Raw genomic sequence first — 20,840 nt, forward strand, 5'->3', positions numbered from 1 at the left:
CCTCACCCTCTTTAGATCTTCTTTTTTTTTGTTATTTTCTTGTAGTATTAATATTATCATTATCATTTCAATTTTTGTTTTTATCATTTTAAGTTGCAACGTGGCAACCATATTTTATTAAAAGATTAAAATATACATTAGATTACATGAAGAATGAAGAGTTTACAATGTTACAAGATGTAATCAAAATAACTACATAAAAACCGTTAAATAAGGACAAAAAACTATGGTGGTGATATTGTTTAGAGGTAGTAAGTGAGCACTCTACTGTAAGCTACGGAAATGTTGGAAATCTATTGGTTTCTATGAGTTTGAATGAGGTAATAAAGCTGTATTGATTTGTGGGATGTATAATTATTCTTTAGCTATATTATATACAACTTTTCCTGTGTTATCGGGGGCGGTCCTTTAATGTGCTGCAGGAAGTGCCATAGTGTAATTTGTCCCACTGTCACACCTACAGTGTGACGATTTCAATTAGTAGCAAAACAAGGAAATACAAAGTCAAAACTGAAAAATAAAAAGCAAGAAACATAATGCCGACACATTTACACAACATACCTCACATCAAATGATAGGATGTGGAATGGTGTCATGCTATAATCAAGCAATCAAGTTCCAGGGTCCGAAGAAGTCGACTCCTTTGTCTTTGTGTAAATCTAGTGAAGCGTGGCTGTGCGGCAAAATAAATCCCGGGAAAAGTAACTCTGCGAAGCTGCCATGGAGCTGTCAAAAGTGGCCTTGTTGAGTTGCTGCAAACAGCAGTTTCAGTCAAAGAGCCCGCTGCTTTAATCATGTACGTACATACGTATCTTAAAAAGCACACAGTATTGTAAAGAGAGGAAATGTGAGGAGGGAAAGGGAGAAAAAAAAATAACCTGAAAATAAAGTAATTCCCAAATGTCTTAGAAACACACGACCGTGTGCTCCAGCACTTTGAGTAGAGTTGGATTTCCTCCTCCTTTTTGTACCGGAACACATTGTGGAGATTTAAAAATCGGTGAGATCTGACTGAGGGTAGTTCCATATTTGTACATAACTGTGCTTACCCCTACGACAAACAACAAAATAAGGAGCGTGGCGAACACAAGTGTGCAATTCATGAAGATAAGAGAGAAAACACTGAACTACAGTATCAAGAAACACTGGGTGTTTGTTCATAATGCAGAATGTCGTTTTTTATGTTTTTTATGGTGTGGTGGATTTGCTGATGGATGGCGGGGTGCTTGTGGTGGAGTGGGGGATTTCTAGGTACAGGAAAGAATTAGTTCTGAAGAGGTTTTTTAATCCTCCTCAGTTGGTCGGCCAGTGAATGTCCCTGCCCCAGCTTGGAGCGAAGACACATTAATAGCAGATCAATTCGAGGTATCAGAGTGCACACTTCCAGGCCCTTCTGTCGGAGATATTACAGAAGACGGAGTCGTCGCATCTTGCCATCCCCCATTAGCCTAAGACACAAAAAGCGAGGGTAGAGATTACAATCAAGCTCTCTGTAATATGACCACAGACAGAAATTACTAAACTGTAATACATAATTAATGTGATAAAAAAAAACGGTTTTGTACCAAAGAATTTATACCAGAGCACAAAAAAATATGATGATGTGTGTGTGTGTGTATATACTGTATATATGTATAGGCCCTATGTGTATACATACATACTGTACATACATACCGGTACATACATACATACATACATACATACATACATACATACCGGTACATACATACTGTACATACATAGCAAGGCAGGGCTACATTTGGCATTACAATGGAATCAGCTCAGACAGTTTCCTTTACAGTACACAGCAAAATCCCCAGTGGTAATTTAACTACGAGAGAGGGTACAGATGGAACTCCGTTTGATTCGATTTGTACATTCTCCGAGTTAAAAATGGATAAATGAACACTGAGGATTTTCCTGTGTAACATCAGCAAAGGGACCCGCCGAAAACAAATTTGTCTCGTGTCCCAACCAATGGGAGCAGGTTTCAGCCAAGGCAGACAGCTTGTCTCTACATATTCTCCTGTCAGTCAAGGAGAGGGAGGGGTGGGCCGCGTGAGGTGGGGGAGGCTGAGTGGAAGTGACGGAGCAGTGCCTTTCCAATGGAGCCAGTCTTAGCTAGTCTGACTTTGCTTTGCTCCAGGCACGACCTAGCCTTTGCTGGATCCCCCTCCGTCGCCATCAACAAAGCTAAAGGTTAGAGAATGCTAATTTATCCCTAGCGTGCCTTTGCCATTCGTTGCTATGAACTCAGAATTATGACACTTCATGTGCCCCACTCTAGACAGAAATGTTCATTATTTTGTGATTCCACTATGCCTCCATAAAACACTGTTATTGTGTGTTAGCATGTTAAGCAATAAGCATGGTTTTGCTAAATCCTTTATATAAATTGTAACGCGTTTTATCAGACTTATTCAGAAATCTTCTCTATTTCCTTTTCAGTTTTTATTCTCAGGTACAGAAATTGATATTTCATTTTTGCAAGTCAATATTTACACATACAGTACACTGTGCTTGGAAGCGAGACCCATACAGTGTCCATGGAAGTGAGACCCATACAGTGTCCATGGAAGTGACACCCATACAGTGTCCATGGAAGTGACACCCATACACTGTGCATGGTGAGAAACCCTGTGAGAAAGTGTGAAACACTTGATCCTACTAAGAACTGACACTTCTAAGGAGCGTAGTGAGAAGGCCTTCAAGAATCCAAAATGACACCAAATGCTTTGGGTGCAGTCTCACTATTTCCATGTAAATAATAATAATACAAAATGTTATATATATATATACAGTATATATATATATATATATATATATATATATATATATATATATACATACACACACACACACACACACACACACACACACACACACACACACACACACACACACACACACACACACACACACACACAAATGAAGTACCTTAAGTTAAGTTATCTAAGGTACTTAATTTGTTATTCTTTTGTTCTATTTAATTGTATTCTTTTTTTTCATTACTGCTTTGTGCTTTAATGTCCACAATGTTTCATGTTAAAAATCCTTTCAGAATCTGAGTAATGAGGATATACTGTAAAGACAACAAATAATCTCACAGCATAGCAGAGGGAAAGCTGACTGACACCATTTCACTCCCTGTACTTTGCTCTCTCTTCATTCTCTCTCATCAACTAAATTAATCTTTACTCTGATAGCTTCAGATTATGTGCTGCTTCACAAAAAAAGGCTCCATATCAACCCTCATCAGGGAAGATGGAATTCACGTCTGGAAATGGCTGGAGGCGATCACATGCTCATATTTTATCATGAAGATAAGGCTATGGAAGATTCTATGAAGCATTTCAAAACAGCTAAATGAAACAGATACAACACAGTGAAAGCCTTTTCATCTCATTTAGGCTCGAGTCATATGAAGTATGAAAAGATGTTTATAAAAGTAAAGATGCGGCTTTCTAAATGTCTTTTTATTCCGCCCTGACCTGGGATGTACTATATTATAAATGCAGCTTTTATCCATCGACAATATGCCAAGATGTCTACAATGTAATATGTTATGTCATATAAGACTTGTCAAGGCAGTGGTATTAATGTGTATTATCTTTTCCTAAGCTCGAAGAAAACAGAGATTAGCTCACGGACAAGTTTTCCAGGTACCGGTATACAATTTAATGCACTTTTACTTTTTACTTTTTTTTTTTTTACTTTTAAATTTATTTTAAATAATGAAATCAACAAAATACCACGAAATTGAATTTAGTGTACAGCTAGGGTCTTCAACAGGGGGTCCAGGACCCCTAGGGGGTCCTCCAAATCTTTGTGTGATAGAAACGTTTTTCTCCTTTTTTATATTAACCACTTGAACCCTAGCATCCAAATTCTGAGAACTTTAGCCAAAAATAGCAGTTCTACAAGCTCACAATGCCTCGCGCTTGTGAGCTTGTAGATCGGCTATTTTTGGTAAAGAGGTTTGGTGTAGAGGGGAAAAAGAGCAGACTAAGTACAGAGTGAAAGGTGAAGTTTATTACTAGGTATCGACGGTTCAAGTGGTTAAATATCTGAAAACACAAATTGACATGAATCCAAATGATGATCGTGCTGTCAAACAATGAAACTATATGGAATCTATGAAAGCTTGTGGGGGTCCCTGCTTCATCTCTCTCTCAACTAAGGCAGTGGTTCTCAACCTTTTCAGGCTGCGACCCCCAAAATAATAATACTTTATCTGGGGACCCCCCTCCACCCTGACGAGCACTAAGAGTTGAGGAATGAATTTTGTATGGTTCTATTGTGAAAATAGCAGTTCTATTGTGAGCATGTAGATCGGCTATTTTCACAATTTCTGCTTAATATTTGACAATTTGGCCAATGTTTAATTTGTCATTTTAGAGGTATTAGAAAGTCCTTAAATTGTCACTTTAGACATATGCAGATATACCCTCTATACACTCAAACTTTATGTTGGTTTGTTTACTGTTGAGAGAGAAAACATTGTTGCACATTAAGTTCATCATCTGGGGACCCCCAAAATAATTTGGCGACCCCCCTGGGGGTCCCGACCCACAGGTTGAGAACCACTGAACTAAGGGGTCGTGCAAATGTTGAAGACCTCTGGTGTACAGCATTTAGGAAAACAACAAGCTGTACTTCAGTACTTACATTCAAGCCATGTGGACTATACATGGTGTTTCCCCCAAGAGCATCATTGTATCCTGCCGTCTGACTGATAACATGGCGCAGGGTATCCACCTGTGGGCACAGACAGGGTGAACAAAATGGTAAATGCAATGTCCCTCACCATGCTAATGCTGTGTAAACATAAAGAGCTATACTATAATCATACTAACCAGATTTGCTGATGTAAATGGTTAATTTACACCTGATATTTATTCATGGTGTGGGTCTTATGAATATTTGTCAAAAAAATATTTGAGTTCATTGTATGCTTATATCTGTTTTAATTTTGACTGTTCAACATTTAAGAACATATCTTTACACTCCTACTGGAGCTAATGAACTTAAGAACAACCACAATAATAATATTAATAGCAATAGTAGTTGTTGTAGTAGTAGTAGTAGTGGTGGTACAGTATTATATAGACAATGCGATTCTTTAAAAGAAAAAGCAAAATAAACAAGGGACAAGAACATAAGACATACAGTACACTAGGGAGGCTTCATAATAACCGTTTATTTGACCGTACTAACGAATGGCATATCATTTTACATTATCTGCATGGTATGGTCATGAGTCTAATGTGTGGCTTAATTAAACAAATTTCCTTAATGGCAGACAACATTGACAACAAACAAACAATAACAGGATGAGATAGGAAGACAGGTAATAAAGGACACAGGAGAAAAGGGGAAATCAGTACTATACCATTAACCCAATACCAACCCAAGAGCTCAAGTCAAAGCCAAATGCATTCACAATATGTTTATTTCAAATGGTCGCCTGACATCACAATTAACTGACCATCAGGAGATTGCTTCTTCTGCTTTTTTTAATAATAGCAATGGGGTGGGATTCATTTTTGTTGCCAGAATATTCCATCCAAAGCGAATTAGAGTCAGTAAGCACTCTTGGTGTTCAGCTCAATCAGAATACAAGGGATGGCCTCACTGTGGCAATTTGAACTGCCCGTGTGTGGGGGCAGCGTGTTGTTACTGTACTTCACACTGCACTGTGGATGGCTCAGTACACAGGCAAGACAAGGGCGGCTCACTGCACTGGCACACAGGACCCGGCCCCTGGTTGTGGATCCTACCTGTGACTGTACATTGGCTCCGACTTGTGCCCCTTGGTAAGAATCCCCATTCAGACTCTGCATGCTCAAGAACATGTCCCCAGAGTTTGGGAGGTTAAAAGAACCTGAGGAACCTGGAGAGGGAAGATGTAAGTAGCTGAATATAGATAGATAGAAAAGTATAGTATATAGCGTCGTCGTCGGGTGAAAACCTTGTATGTCCAAAACCGGTCGTTTTGCATTTATCATTTTAAAAGTGATTTAAACTAGTGAAAACAGACGATCTACAAGCATACAACGCCTCGCACCGCGAGGCGTTGTGTGCTTGTAGTTCGGCTGTTTTCACTACTTTTGTGCGACGGCCTTGTATGATGAAGCAAGGCTTTACTTTGCGAAAGAACGTACAAATTTGAAACTTGGAGATACAAGGTTTCCACCGGACAACGACAATATATGAGAGGGCTATAGAAAGAAGGCGCACACACACACACACACACACACACACACATACAAAACATACGCTGACAAACGCCTCTTCCATCTGCATACACAGACTCCAACTCAAGACGTTCAGCACACGCTTAAGCCTGAGTTATACTTTGTCGCGTAAGCGTGCCGTGCACCGAAAATAGCCAATCTACAGTACAAGGTCACAATGCGTCGCAGTGCAACACGTTGAGAGCTAATAGATCTGCTATTTTCGGTGTGCGACACCCGCACACAACTAAGTATGAATCAGACTATAGAAATACATGGACTACAGGATTCCCAGAAAGCAGGCAACTATAGGGGTGAAGGAAAGAAAGCAAAGAAAGGAACATGAAAGGAGTATGAGCCAACACTTAGGAGGGTCTTTTCACACAAAACCAAAAAACAAAAAGGGTGGACACAAACGGAATGAAGATCACGACACAAGGGACCCATTCTATATGTGGTTGGTCGCTTAAGCTCCCAATGGTTCCACATCACCTACTTCCAATCTAACGTCTAAGCGGGGAGGTATCACATGGTAAATGACAAGGACAATAAGAAGCTTTATGAAAAGGCCAGTACCAGTAAACATGTTGGTTAAAAGAGTGTTTTTGCTCTCTGCAGAATCCAGCTGAAACTCTTCATCTTTCATCTGGAATCCTGGGTGCAAGAAAAAGGGGACCACTTCATAAGCTTACCACATCCCGACGCAGGTCAACCTCAAACTCAGCAATACATTAGTCAATTTACCGGTCTAAAACATGCCCTTTCGATGCTTTCGTATTTGCATTTCCGTCCTGTTTTATGTGAATTGTCTAACAACGCTCTCCTCACAAGCATCCTGCATTGTATATTTCTCCCAGCAACGCGTTGCCATTTAATGTAACTAAAAAGCTCATATGGTGGAATTACATACCGTTACATGACAAATGACATGAAGTTGACATTAAAGTCAAGGGAAAACAAATCCCATTGACATCATTTCGAAATCGTGTCCTTTTTTTTTCCTCCCCCAGCCAAAAATACATGTGTTCTTGGTTCACGAAACAGGAACGCTCTCTTTATGCATGAGTTTACTCAGCATCAACTGTCTCGGAGACACGAGACACTTGTGATCCCGAGCTGGGAGCAGAGCCTGTCACTCTCGTCTGTGTGAACGGTGAAGAAGTGGGGTGAGGCAGGCAGGCGGAGCGGTTAACGGCTGAGGTAGAGTGGAGGAGCTAGAGCTTGCATCTATATGCGGGAGTGCCTACCGGAGTTGGGCGTGGTAGGGGAGTTGGTCTGGCTATTCTGCACTGCAGCAGCTGCCGCGTGTGCTGCCGTTACTGCCGTCTTGGCGGCATACAGGTTCGCTTCTTCCTGGAACTTGCCTATGTTCTTCTTGTACCGGATCCTCTTGTTGCCGAACCAGTTGGATACCTGCGGGAGAGAACAGAGGAAGGAGCAGAGGTGTCAGACATCACGCTAGCCACGGCACTGTGCACCGAGCAGTGTGATTGTTTCAAGATGTCACGTTTGGGTCCATCAAGCACCCAATTCCCAGCCCCTGCGGTAATGTCCACTGGGTATGTGGGCTAATTAAGCCATAATCAAGAATCACTTGTGTCTTCTCATGGATGGGAGCATGTCTCCTCATGGATGGGAGCGCGACATGCTCTCTGTTTGTCTCTCTCGACAAAACCCAGCTCACTGGGGGCCCCGCTGTCTCCCGCTGCAAACACTCTAAACTTTTCGTTACTTCACATCATGCCTAGTGCCTGTTGTTAAAGAATGTCTTCTTGTTAAATGTGCTCAATTATTGTTTGCTTCTGAAGTAAAGGGCTATGGTCTGATTCAGGTAAGTCATTGAATGTAGATTAAACACGTTTTGCAACTTTAACACATTTTCAACACTACAAGCTAACAAAGAGTAATACATAGTGTATATCATTTACATGTATAGTACTGTATATAACATATTAATATAGTTATTGGCATTACACATTACTGTCTCATGTCTTGACATTATAAAACCTGTATACATGCATACAGCACATTAAATAACAGTATGAAATATGAATGCACACCATGAAGTGCGTTCCCCCTCCTTTGTAGAATATCCAAAGCTACAATCCAGGACTTATAGTAAAGATATGTTATTTTAACCAACCTGTATGGTAGAATATATTATATTGTTATTGCGACCATAGGTCGCAGTTTACTATCAGAACCGTCACAGCTTGTCTGTAGACGTCCGTCCGGACAGGTAACGCCTGACACTGTGGTTCCCCTGACACATCACTGTGACATCAAAGGTGACATCACAGTGATGTCAGATACTCACTCAGAGCAGGGATCTCCATATATGGGCATAAAAGGGATTCATTTAGGGATCTCCATATATGGGCATAAAAGGGATTGAATCCCAGATGACGCCCTTATAGGAGAACCACACTAACAGAATCCATATACCGGTATGGCCAAGACAGATGGCCAAGACCTCGCCCTTTAGGGAGCGGTTGCTTTTCGCCCTTAGTTGTCTTACTGGTACAATATAACTAGAATACCTCCAGTGGCTGGAGGGGCTCTGTGTTTGGCGTAAAACAATTCACTACTACAACTTCATCAACAGTTAAACTCTGTTTAGTCGGTCTCTAGAGAAAACGGTGCGGTCCTGTTTCATTGTCACTTTTTTCCCAGCATTTATACGAAGACGGAGCAGTGAATGAAACCGCTGTATGGTGCATAACATGTCGCTAGGTGGCGGTGACGCACAGATAGACGAGTGACGTGGTTTTACTTCCTTGTTCGCATTCACCATGGTAACGTGGCTGCACGTAGTCTGCACGTGAGCCGTGACATCACACGTATTGTCGTTTCCTGCGTTTTTCCTGTTCAGAAGGAGATGCGAGGCAGAGCGTCTTCAAAGATTTCCACCCTGCACGGTGGTTTCACTTTGTTGCGTTTTCAACTCCCAACCACCCTGTTGTCGGCATATCTGACGTTTTATTTTGCCGTTTTCTATAAACACTGTTTCCGTCTGAACAGGCTCTTTTTTAAAGAGGTGGTGCCATAGTTTTGTACTTTTTCTGTTTTTCATGTGTCTAGGAGGTTGACAGTATTTCATTAGACCCCCTGGTGTGGTTGTTATGAGCAATTATGCATTCTCTTTTTATTTGGGTTTTTAGCTGGAGGATGCCACCTGCTGGGTCAAAAGTGCCGGTCCAAAAACACAGAATCAACCCCTCCCCTAATTACCATTCAAACAAAACATTGTGGGGTGTGGCTAACTTCAGCTGTGTCACCACCCACCATGACAACCACGCATACCAATGAACTGGTGGGTGTGGCCACATAAAAACATAATTTTAACTCTTTCTGTACACTTTTTTGGAAAAAATCTTCCTCCTAGTATAATCCTAATAGTAGATAATCATGTTTTATAGGGGGAAAAAATCATGGCACCCCATCTTTAAGCACTAATGTTGATTGTGCTAGGTATATATAACATTCCATGTTTCATGGAAAGGATCACTTTAATCCCCCATAACCCGCTGACAGAGGTCCCTAGGTCTGTATTAGGCCCCCTCTCCTTTTTCCCTCTACACCAAATCCCTTGGCTCTGTCATCTATGCTCTCCAAGCTCTTATCACTGTTAAGCTGTAGATGCTCAACCGTTTGGCTCCTTCTCTCCCTCAGCTACTCAGTGCATCACTGCATGCCTGGCTGACATCTCACAGTGGATGTCTTCCCAGTGCCACCTCAAGCTCAATCACAGACAAGAATGAGCGTCTCTTCTTCCCTGGAAAGTCCTGCCCCCTGCAGGATCTAACCAGGGACATGCAGAGAATGTTAGAGAGGCAGGGGCTGACATTTCTAAAAGGGCCTTTTGGTGAAAATATCGAAAATAGCAGACCTCCAAGCGCTCAAGGCGTCGCAGCGCAACGCCTCGTGAGCTTGGAGGTCGGCTATTTTCGGTGCTTGATACCACACTGAACTAAGGATTATCAAGTCAATGCTGGAGATGTGGCGTAACAGCATGGATTTCTACACAGAGAGGACAATTCTTTCAACATACGGTAAGATGCTGCATTCAAGTTCAGGAGAGTTTTGACAAGGCAATTCCCTTGAATGCTGCCTTCAGGTGTGGCATGGAAAGAGTGCATTTGCATTTCTTTCACCATATTAAAATTGCATTTGTGGTCTGGAGAGGGCACTTTTTACAGATGGATAAAAGGGCAGGGGCTCGAGCCCCCTTTGATGTATACAGTATGTGTGCACGTGCCTGCAATCAACAACACCCTGGTGGCTACTGTTCCGAACCCAGGAGTGGTCCTGGACAGTCAGCTGTCCTTCAAGGCCACACATTGCATCAGTCACGCTATCCTGTAGGTTTGCACTTTACATCCAGAGGATCAGATCCTTCCTTACAAGGAGTCTGTCCAGCTACTAATACAAGCCGCTATCATCTCCAGGTTTGACTACACTAAAAAATCACACCCAATGTGAAGTGAGCGGTGGTCGTGCTTGCATAACGTCTTCAGACTAGGATTTAAGTCTAGGATGTACAGGCTATACTACACACACACGTTTTGCTATGGCAAAACGCTGAGGAAAAAGGCTGCTACAGACACACGCACAGCCACTCTATGGAGCGGTTTACCACCACTCAAAAGACCAGAAAAGATTCTGGTCTGCCGGCAAGCTCGCTCAAACCCCTTCAACTGATACAGATTGCCGCGGCGCGCCTGGTCTTCAACATCCCAAAATGTTCCTGTTGTCTCTGTATTTCTGAGTTACCCTTCACTGGCTCGCGGGTTGCCCACATCCAGTTAAAAATACTGGTGATGACCTACAAGGCAATCAAGGGCATGGCACCCCCTTACCTTCAGGACATGATCCACCCCTACCACCCATTCCTGCACACTTTTCGATCAGTTAACCTGCGCCACCCCTGGCCATCGCTCCAAGTGTCCTACACTTTTCTCCCTCCTGGCTCCAGAGCGGTGGAATGACCTCGCTCCCCTCAGTCAGGACAGCACACCCATTACCGGTTTCCCAACACCGTCCGAAAACTCACCTCTCCAGACTCCACCTCCCCATAGCATTCCTCGTGCCTTACTGCAGGGGTTTTCAAAGTGGGTGACGGGGCACCCCGGGGTGCCGCGACGGCAGTCCAGGGGTGCCGCGAGATCATTTGATAATATTTGAAATGTATTTGGACATTTAAAAATATATTTAGTATCATTTTAAACTTGAAGTACAAAGTTATCCTCAGTCAGTTCTAACCAAAATTGCTATTATCTCAATGTTTTCTTCGCAACATAATCACTAAAATGTCGTCACTGTCGGGCAGAAACCTTGTATTTCCAAGTTACAAGACCGTCGCACAAAACTAGTGAAAACAGCCGATCTACAAGCACACAACGCCTCACGATGCGAGGCGTTGTGTGCTTGTAGATCTGCTGTTTTCACTAGTTTAGTACATATTTTAGATGATGAATACAACACGAACGATTTCCACCCGACAACGACGATATGCTATAAATATAAGGTGCTGGGAGTGAAAATTAAAATGTAGAGGTGCCTCGGATTAAAACAAATATTTATGGGGTGCCCTGAGAAAAAAGTTTGGGAACCCATGCCTTACTGTACTTGTTGCCTATTCTTTGATTGCGACTGTAGGTCGCATTTACTATCAAAACCTGCACAAACTGTGAGTGAGTCCGTCAGTCCGTCCGTCAGTCTGTCTGTCACACCTCACACGTCACACTCTTGCCCTGCTCATATCTCCGCAACCGTTGCCCCGATCCATGCCAAATTTTGCACACACGCTCCTTGCCTGCCAAACTACAACCTCCAAGGAGCTCCAGGGACCCCCAGGTCCTTGGGGGACCCCCAGATGTAAAAAAACAACCAAATGTGCAAAACTGACCAAATGACCACCCCAACGGGGCTGCTCACGGGGAATTCCCGGGGACCACCCACTCCTGGTGCTCCAGAACGGATGCAAAAGTGGTGGCGCCCCCAGTGGAGGACCCCCTACACTGCAGCTCACATAAAATGCCTTAACTCCGGCTAGGAGCGACCGGGACAGCCGGGGCCGGTACCTATTCGTCCGCCTTGCCGGCGCGGAGACCCCACCCCTCATTTCTCACATGGCCCTCTTCTAGCGCCACCATGAGGCCGATTCTTGCAAAGCACATTTTTGGACACTGCTCCTACAATTTTTGCCCTACAATCACGCAAATCGGTACACAGTATGTCTACACTCATCCCATCAACATGAATCTCTCCCATATAGCGCCACCTCCAGGCCGATTTTTCAAAACACATTTTTGGACACTGCTCCTACAGATTTTGCCCTAAAATCACGAAAATCACAACACAGTATGTCTACACTCATGTCATCAACATGGATCAGGAAGATTTTGGCAAAACACATTTTTGCCCTATTTGTGGAGATAAGTGACCTACGGTCGCTTATCTCCCGATTAGGGAGCCTTACTGGTAGATGCTCGTTATAGTATGCAGATATAGGTTGGTTACCTGTTCACATTATTTATACAATTACAGTTAATAACCTATACATATTACTGTTTGCTTTATCACAAATGCTAAGTATGTTATTTAAATAGCATGTTGTTTAGACAGATAGGTTTGATGTTTGCATGGTATCCTAGTTACTTTGTAGCTCTTGATTGTTTTCTTTGAGCTCTATTTAATTGACCATTAATTAACCCGTCATTTGTTGACTAGGGTTCATGTCATTTACGTATGTGATTCTCGATAATCATGCTAAATGCCTAAATTGTAAATAATATGCATAATTTGATATTCATAGTTCTATAATACATCCAATGCATAAAGTATAATATGAACTACAGCAATATCATAATGTTTTGTGGAAACTATTCAAGAAGCAATTTTTCTTGTTTGCAATCTTCAAAAACTGTGTTGGAACGGGTGAAAAGGCCTTAAGATGTTTTTGACTACGAATTATTGGGGCAGCTAATGTTAGTTGATTATTCATGAATTCATATTGCAGTGTGCATGTTTAAAAAAAAAATGCAAATGTATTTACCAAAGTGAAATATTACTCCAAAGGCATGGGAGAAGTGTTGACTTCAATTGAATGTATTAAGCCGGGCATATTTTTTTATTTAGATTAGTAGGAAAAGCTAATTACGTCGAATTGGAAATGATGACATCCAATATCACAGTCAAAGACTGAAAAGTTGTACGAGGGGGTAAACCCTCTCTTGTGCGAATGCTGGCTCTGCAATAACAGTGGAATAATAATGAGATGATGGTTGCTTTTAATGGTCCTATAAATTAGACTGTCTTGTCGCTGTGCTGCTGCTAACCCCCCCAACCCCCTCCGAAGGCCCTGAAGCCCACTGCTGGACCAGCCAAAGAGCAGCTGCCCCTAATGACGCTTTATTTAATACATTCGGAACGGGTACACTATATTGTGTATCATTATTTTATGCTTTAACCATTGAAAAATAGCAGATATACAAGCTCACAGCGCGGCACCGAGTGCCGCGCTGCGAGCTTGTAGATCTGCTATTTTTGAAAAATCAGGGAAATTAGAATTTTGAACCGATTCTATAAGTGTCTTTTGAATCCTTCTAAGGTTTTTTTTGAAAAACCCATGTGTCTATGTCAGCGATCTGGCTAACCATCGTCAAAGAAAAGGTCCTTTTCACTTCAACTGGAGCTCAGTTAGTCTGTTCTTGAGAGACTATTGTGTCAGTGGTTCTCAAATGTTTTCATGTGAAGGACCCCCAAAATGACATGTATTTGGCCACGGACCCCCATCTCAAAATATTTAGTTCCAGGGACCACCCAGAAGCAAAATTTCAGTTACAAACGTTCGCTTTAAAAATACATATATTCAAAGATTTGCACTTATTTTCACAACTTTTCAAAAATAGCAGATCTACAAACTCGCAGAGCTTGTATATCTGCTGTTTTTCACTGGTTAAAGCATTCAATAATTCTAGGCCTAAATGGGTTAATTTCCACCCCTGTGCTTAAATTTTAATATCCCCCAGCAGCCCGCCGATGCTATGGCGCGAAAAAAAGAGTGAATTTGCGGGACATCAGATCATTTCTATCCTGCATGTCTCTGTGCTCTAAATCTTTAATATCTAGGCAATTAAAATTAATGACCATTCAGGCGAGGACCCACTGTTGGCAGGCCTTCCTTGACATCAATTGTTTGATGGGTTTACCTAGAGGTTAAACTAACAAGCAAGGTTTAATTGGAAGCAATGAAAGCCCTGGCCATCATCCTTTTTACTTAACCTGCTTATAGCAGGATTTGAGGGCCAGAGAGGATGCAACAGTCTCAACCCTTTCAGCCAGCTCACAAAGTATACTCAAACAACTGGAAATATAGAAAATATTCTGTAAATATATATATCGTTGTTGTCGGGTACGTTTTTTTTTCGCAAAGTAAGGCCCTGCTTCATCAGACAAGGCTGTCACACAAAAGTAGTGAAAACAGCAGATCTACAAGCACACAACGCCTCGCACTGCGAGGCGTTGTGTGCTTGTAGATCGGCTGTTTTCACTATTTAGTAAAACATTTTAAATTATAAAAACAAACGGTTTGGGACATACAAGGTTTCCACCCGACAACAACGATATATTTCCACATAGTCTAATGTATCTCTTTAAATTCAAGTGAAACAAAATGGTTACGCTATTTCACAACCATGAGTGTGATGCATGGTTGACATTGACAGACTACACAGCTAGTTCATATTTTATCACACAATATTGCTTCAACAAACTATGGCAGGGATGCAGTTAAGTATTACAACTTATGGTAATAAAATGTAATTGACTGATCATTTGGTGAGGACGTGGGAGTGGATATGTCACATTTTGATGGTTTTGATCTAGTGGTATACTTTGTGATAGGGGAGCAGGTTGTTATGACATGTATTCTGATAGTTTTGATCTGGTAGTATACTTTGTGATAGGGGGGCCGGTTGTTATGACTGTATTCTGCCACTGTAGGGTGTTGCAAGCCTGGACAGACGCAACAGCATTGGCATCAAAGACCCTGGATATTACAGCACCACTTCCCCATTCTGCACACATTTCTCTCCTGCCCAGTGAACTCTTGGGCTTTAGTGATTCACAAGTTCAGCTAAACACTGAGTAAATGCAAGACACCGTAAAGGTGGGGGGACCACAAGCCAATCTACAGAACTAATTCCCTTTTATCTTGTGGCAGGCCGTGCATTCAATTGACTTCTCTGTGCAGTGAGAGCCAGGTTTGCGAGACTGAATTACCTGACCTCAGCAGCAGCCTCAAAGGCAGCGATTGTATAATAGCCACGCAGCCTCCTCGCAAGAACACGACACCGTTCTGCTCGCCTCTATCCCACTAGAGAGGCCATGGAAGTGTACTTAATAATTCACAAACATTTCCACCACATTTCAGGTCAACGCTCTTCTCTTGTCAATGAAAAGCGATGCATGATCTTTTTAAGATCTCAATGCGACTCGGGGGTTAAACTGTAAAGTCTCAAACTCTCATACTTTGCCTTAATTATACTTTCCAAAGGGGGCACCCGCTGGCCTAGCGGTCCAGGCACATACCACATACAGTATAGCCTCTATGCAGCCTGATAGCGTGTTGCGGGTTCGAATACCGACGACCTTTGCTGTGTGTCTCTCTCCTTTGTTCCTGTCCAACTTCACTTAAAGAGGTAGTGCCATAGTTTTGTACTTTTTCTGTTTTTCATGTGTCTAGGAGGTTGAAAGTACATCATTGGACCCCCTGGTGTGGTTTTTATGAGCAATTATGTATTCTCTTGGTATTTGTTTGTTTTCTCTTGGAGGCTGCCACCTTGTGGTCAAAAGTGTCAGTTAAAAAACATAGATACTTTTACATCACAGAATCAACTCCTCCCCTAATTACCATTCACCCAACACTGTGGGGTGTGGCTAACTTCAGCTGGGTCACCACCCACCATGACATCCATGCATACTTAATGAACTGGGGGTGTGGCCACATAAAAACCCAATTTTAACTCTTTCTGTATACTTTTTTGGAACAAAATCTTCCTCCTAGTATAATCATAATACCTGATAATCATGTTTTAGAGGGGGGGGGGGGGGGGGGGGAAATCATGGCACCACCTCTTTAAACTATCAATAAAGCCAGAATAGCCTAAAACAAATATTTTAAATGATACACTCCAAAGGTGGTTTTCCTGACCATCATCAGTTATTACAAGGCACATTAATACTTAATGCAAACTCAAGACTTCCGTTCTCTGAATTCATAATGATGTGAAATATTGATAAGTGTCACCCAGGTGGGAAATAATAACACCTGTGTGAGTTAGGTAACATTGTGGTGGTGCAGACTCCTCACTGCATACAGATGTTCTTCTCCAGTCAGGGTGGAGGTTGTTCTTGTCGTCCAGTGTCCCTTCAATCTGCGGCAGCACTCTCTGGAGGTTATATCAATTATGGCCCCCTGGCACATCCATAAACCCAGACACAAACCACTGCCCTTCAATCCCACGGCTTCATTTAGGGGAGCCCTATCATGTCGCATGCAAACTGACAGCATGAAATAATAAGACTGCCTCCTGCCTGGAGAGCTGGGGCCATTGCCTTATGTAGTGAGGTAATCTCCTCGACAGGGGCGTCACACCAAATTCTGGGCCCTGGGTACAAGGATTCACTGCGGGGCCCCTGTGCTTTAACTATTGAAAAATAGCAGATATACAAGCTCACAGCGCGGCACCGAGTGCCGCGCTGCGAGCTTGTAGATCTGCTATTTTTGAAAAAATCGTGAAAATGTGTGCAAGAAACCTATGTCAAGGACCCGCAAGATATGTATTTGGCCACGGACCCCGATCTCAAAATATTTAGTTCCAGGGACCCCCCAGAAGCAAAATTTGAGTTAGAAATGTTCGCTTGAAAAATACATAATATTCAAAGACTTTCACACATTTTCACAACTTTTCAAAAATAGCAGATCTACAAGCTCGCAGCGCGGCACTCGGTGCCGCGCTGTGAGCTTGTATATCTGCTATTTTTCAATAGATAAAGTTATTAGGGCCCCTCCACCTTGGGCCCCAGTAACTCAGTCCCACTTTCCTACCCCTTGTGACGCCCCTGCTCCTCGACAACACCATTAGCTCCTTGCACTCCACTGAGTCGCTATAAACAAGCACGCTGGCCTTGGATGAAGGAGAAGCAGTTTGCTTCATTAGTAATCAAGTCATGCAGTTTCAAAGCCGTTACGTAGGGCCTAGTAGTGACAAACAACAATTCAAAGAATTTTAATCTATGAGTTGGAGGAAAAATATCAACAATCAATGTGTGGCTACTAATCAAAACCATGCAAGAAGTAGAAACCTACAGTAGGTTATAGTCAGTTAAATGGGGGAGTAAATATCTACTGTACTGTCCGGAACAGAAGAGTCTGCCCCTGATCAAGAAATATCTGTGTGTTCATACTGTAATCTCAGTCTCATATTGTGCTTTACTTCTATGTTGAATAATCCTCCCTATGAAACAAAGACAGGATAATCAGTGATAATGTTTTAGTTAAGACTGAGGATTGATACTGGCATTATATTCACGATGGGAAATCACTACTTAAATAATCCCTTTTTTTTTTAAATCACCAAACCGAAGAGAGAGTTTGAGCCATTTGAAGTTAGTTCAACTAAATCCTCAGAATAGCAACACTGCTATTCTGTTACACTCTGAAATAAACATGCTTACTGGCGGAAAAACCTGGCATCATGTTGAGCCCCGCAGACTTTGTTACTCGCATAAAATGAGCCAAAGCACTAAGAATAAGTCAATAAGAATGTCTGCGGTGGCCTCCTCTTGTCGAGGAGTACCCCCACTAATGGGGCTTGAGATGAGTTCAAGTGAATTTTTAAAAGCCTCTAATTTCTGCACAGACTGATTTGTTCTCATGGGAACTTATACAGTGGCCTGTTTAGTGAGGCACTCAGAGAGAATGGAGTTCCATTTGTGAGGGTCAGTGCTCATTTCTTAAACCGCCATAAAGAACACACACTGAACAAGAAAGAGGAGTGAGTGGGTGGGTGGGTGGGTGGGTGAGTGGGTAGCTGGGTGGGTGCATGGGTGGGTGGCTGGGGTTGGGGTAACTAAACACAGACTGTACTGTCCATATTTTAGAGAGGACACGACTAGTAGATGCTCTACAACAAACAAAACGCAGAATGTAGTAAACCACTGTAGAACAGAAAGAAAAATAAAGTATATATATATACGGTGTGAGTGACACAATTGTACAAACAATGTGGTGACATCATGGGGGTGTCCTCCGAAAAATAACAGCTGGTCTACATGGCATGGATCATTCATTAATACTATGATCTAAAGGCAGAATGTAAATGTTGAAAAAACAAATTTCTTATATGGTCATTATTGTGTATTATTATTTTATGCTTTAACTATTGAAAAATAGCAGATCTACAAGCTCACAGCGCGGCACCGAGTGCCGCGCTGCGAGCTTGTAGATCTGCTATTTTTGAAAAATCGTGAAGATTTAAATTTTGACCCGATTCTATGAGTGTCTTTTGAATCCTTCTAAGGTTTTTTTTTTGAAAAACCTTTGATTCTACGTCAGCAATCTGGCTAGCCATCGTCAAAGAAAAGGTCCTTTTCACTTAACTGGAGCTCAGTTAGTCTGTTCTTGAGAGACTACTATGTCAGTGGTTCTCAAACCTTTTCATGTGAAGGACCCCCAAAATTATATATATTTGGCCCACAGACCCCCATCTCAAAATATTTCGTTCCAGGGACCACCCAGAAGCAAAATTTGAGTTACAAACGTTCGCTTTGAAAATACATATATTCAAAGATTTGCACACATTTTCACGACTTTTTCAAAAATAGCAGATCTACAAGCTTGCTGTGAGCTTGTATATCTGCTATTTTTCACTGGTCAAAGCATTCAATAATTCTAGTCTTCCACTGTAAAAAAACAAAATAAAAATAAAAATCATAGTGCTGTAACCTCTGATTACATTAGCATTGCTCCGTTTAGCGTGAGTCGGGAAGGGGGTAAGGGGGAGGAGGGGGGGGGGGGTCTGTGTAGTGAAGACTGTGAGGTTGTACATATACATCAACAAAAGGAAAGGTACAAAGAATGAAAAATAAACAAAAATAAACTAAAACTAAAAAATAAATAAAAGAGGAACAACAACAGTGGATCAGGAGGAAGTCATGACATACCTGTGATACTGTGATGGTGCTTCCCACCCCCTGAAGGCAAAAAAGAATGGTCTTTTTACAGTATCTGACTCCTCATGACTACACTAATACCCCTCAACACCCCCTCCCCACACAAAAAAAGAAGAGCACATTGTAGATTAATTAATTTGCGTACAGATTGATATTACACCGCAAAACACGGAGTATCGGCTTAACTCGGGAGAGTGGAAAAATGGTCCCCCCGCGCGGCGCGCATTCCATTTTGACACTCTCTGTTGAGTTAAACCAACACTCAGGGTTTTGCTGTGTACTCTGATATTGAGTCCCATAAGGGCAGCCACAACAGAGCAATATGGAGTACAAAATGTAATCTACATAGTAGTCACAATAATAGCATAAAAAAAGGAGTGCAACATGTGGGGGTTGGGTGTGAGAGATATTGCCTTCAGGTTTACCCAGCTACCAGGCTAGATTATAGATCAAGTGGGAAAAGCACATGTTTTGAGTCTTTTGGACAAATTGGACCATATGCTGCGAATTAGCAGAGTCCTGTAAGGTCACGTGTGGGCCATTAACAAGTCTAAAACAACCACTTTACACCATAACTCCCCGTCGTTCTTCGCAAGCGATGCTACATTTAGTCAGGGGATATTAATAAAACCTGGGTATAAATTCCTTACCAAACGATTTCTTCGCCAATGTGTTCGTAAAGGTGTCTAGTAACATATCGAACAAAGTTTGAAATTCAAAATCCCGAGGAGAATCTTTGACAGCTAGGGTAACTTTGGGTCTCATTCACTTACTATACACTATACTATAAAGGAAAAAATTACTCCCTGAAAAAATCAGCTTTAAGTGGGATGTGAGGGGTCTAACTTGGTGTTTTTAATTATTCTGAATCCATTGCAAGCATTTGTTTTTCCACTTAAAGCAGATTTTTTTGGGAGTCATTTTTTCCTTTATAGTATAGTGTATAGTAAGTGAATGGTCAAAGTTACCCTAGCTGTCAAAGATTCTCCTAGGGATTTTGAATTTCAAACGTTGTTAGATATGTTACTAGACACCTTTACGAACACATTGGTGAAGAAATCGTTTTGGTAAGGAATTTATTCCCAGCTTTGACAGGTATTCTGATAATATTCCCTGACTACTTACGTTCCAGTTACATTCAGGTGTTTTCTTTTTTTTTGTTGAGCCACCAGACTTTACAGGCATCTGCTTTTCTCCACAGTAATAGGTATATACCAACGTTTACTTTTCAAATCTCAATTGACCTAAAGTGATTGACCAGGCAACAGAGAGAGCACACATGGTGGATGGGAATGAGAGAGAAAAATGGCAGGGGACCCCAGCGTGGGCGGCTAGAGAAGGCAAGCATAGAGCTTTGATTGAGGC

General features: G+C 41.9%; 1 protein-coding gene across 6 annotated transcripts in view; it reads right to left on the reverse strand.

Annotated features, from left to right (window-relative positions):
- Nucleotides 1-1,355: 1,355 nt before the first annotated feature.
- Nucleotides 1,356-20,840, reverse strand: part of pbx3b (pre-B-cell leukemia homeobox 3b) — a gene marked incomplete at both ends in the record, with an annotated part of 101,543 nt that continues 82,058 nt past the window's right edge. For 2 of the 6 annotated variants that reach the window (XM_080738409.1, XM_080738408.1), the window contains 4 exons: nt 1,356-1,448; nt 4,669-4,758; nt 5,781-5,893; nt 7,484-7,649. In XM_080738409.1, the coding sequence (XP_080594535.1) occupies nt 1,356-1,448; nt 4,669-4,758; nt 5,781-5,893; nt 7,484-7,649 (462 nt within the window). Of the gene's footprint in view, nt 1,449-4,656; nt 4,759-5,780; nt 5,894-6,812; nt 6,891-7,483; nt 7,650-19,466; nt 19,497-20,840 lie in introns of those variants that run through there. The other 4 variants (XM_080738413.1, XM_080738410.1, XM_080738411.1 and 1 more) reach the window with 4 other exon arrangements.

This window comes from Nannobrachium achirus, assembly GCF_963921795.1.
Source record: "Nannobrachium achirus genome assembly, chromosome: 12".
Lineage (NCBI taxonomy): Eukaryota > Metazoa > Chordata > Actinopteri > Myctophiformes > Myctophidae > Nannobrachium > Nannobrachium achirus.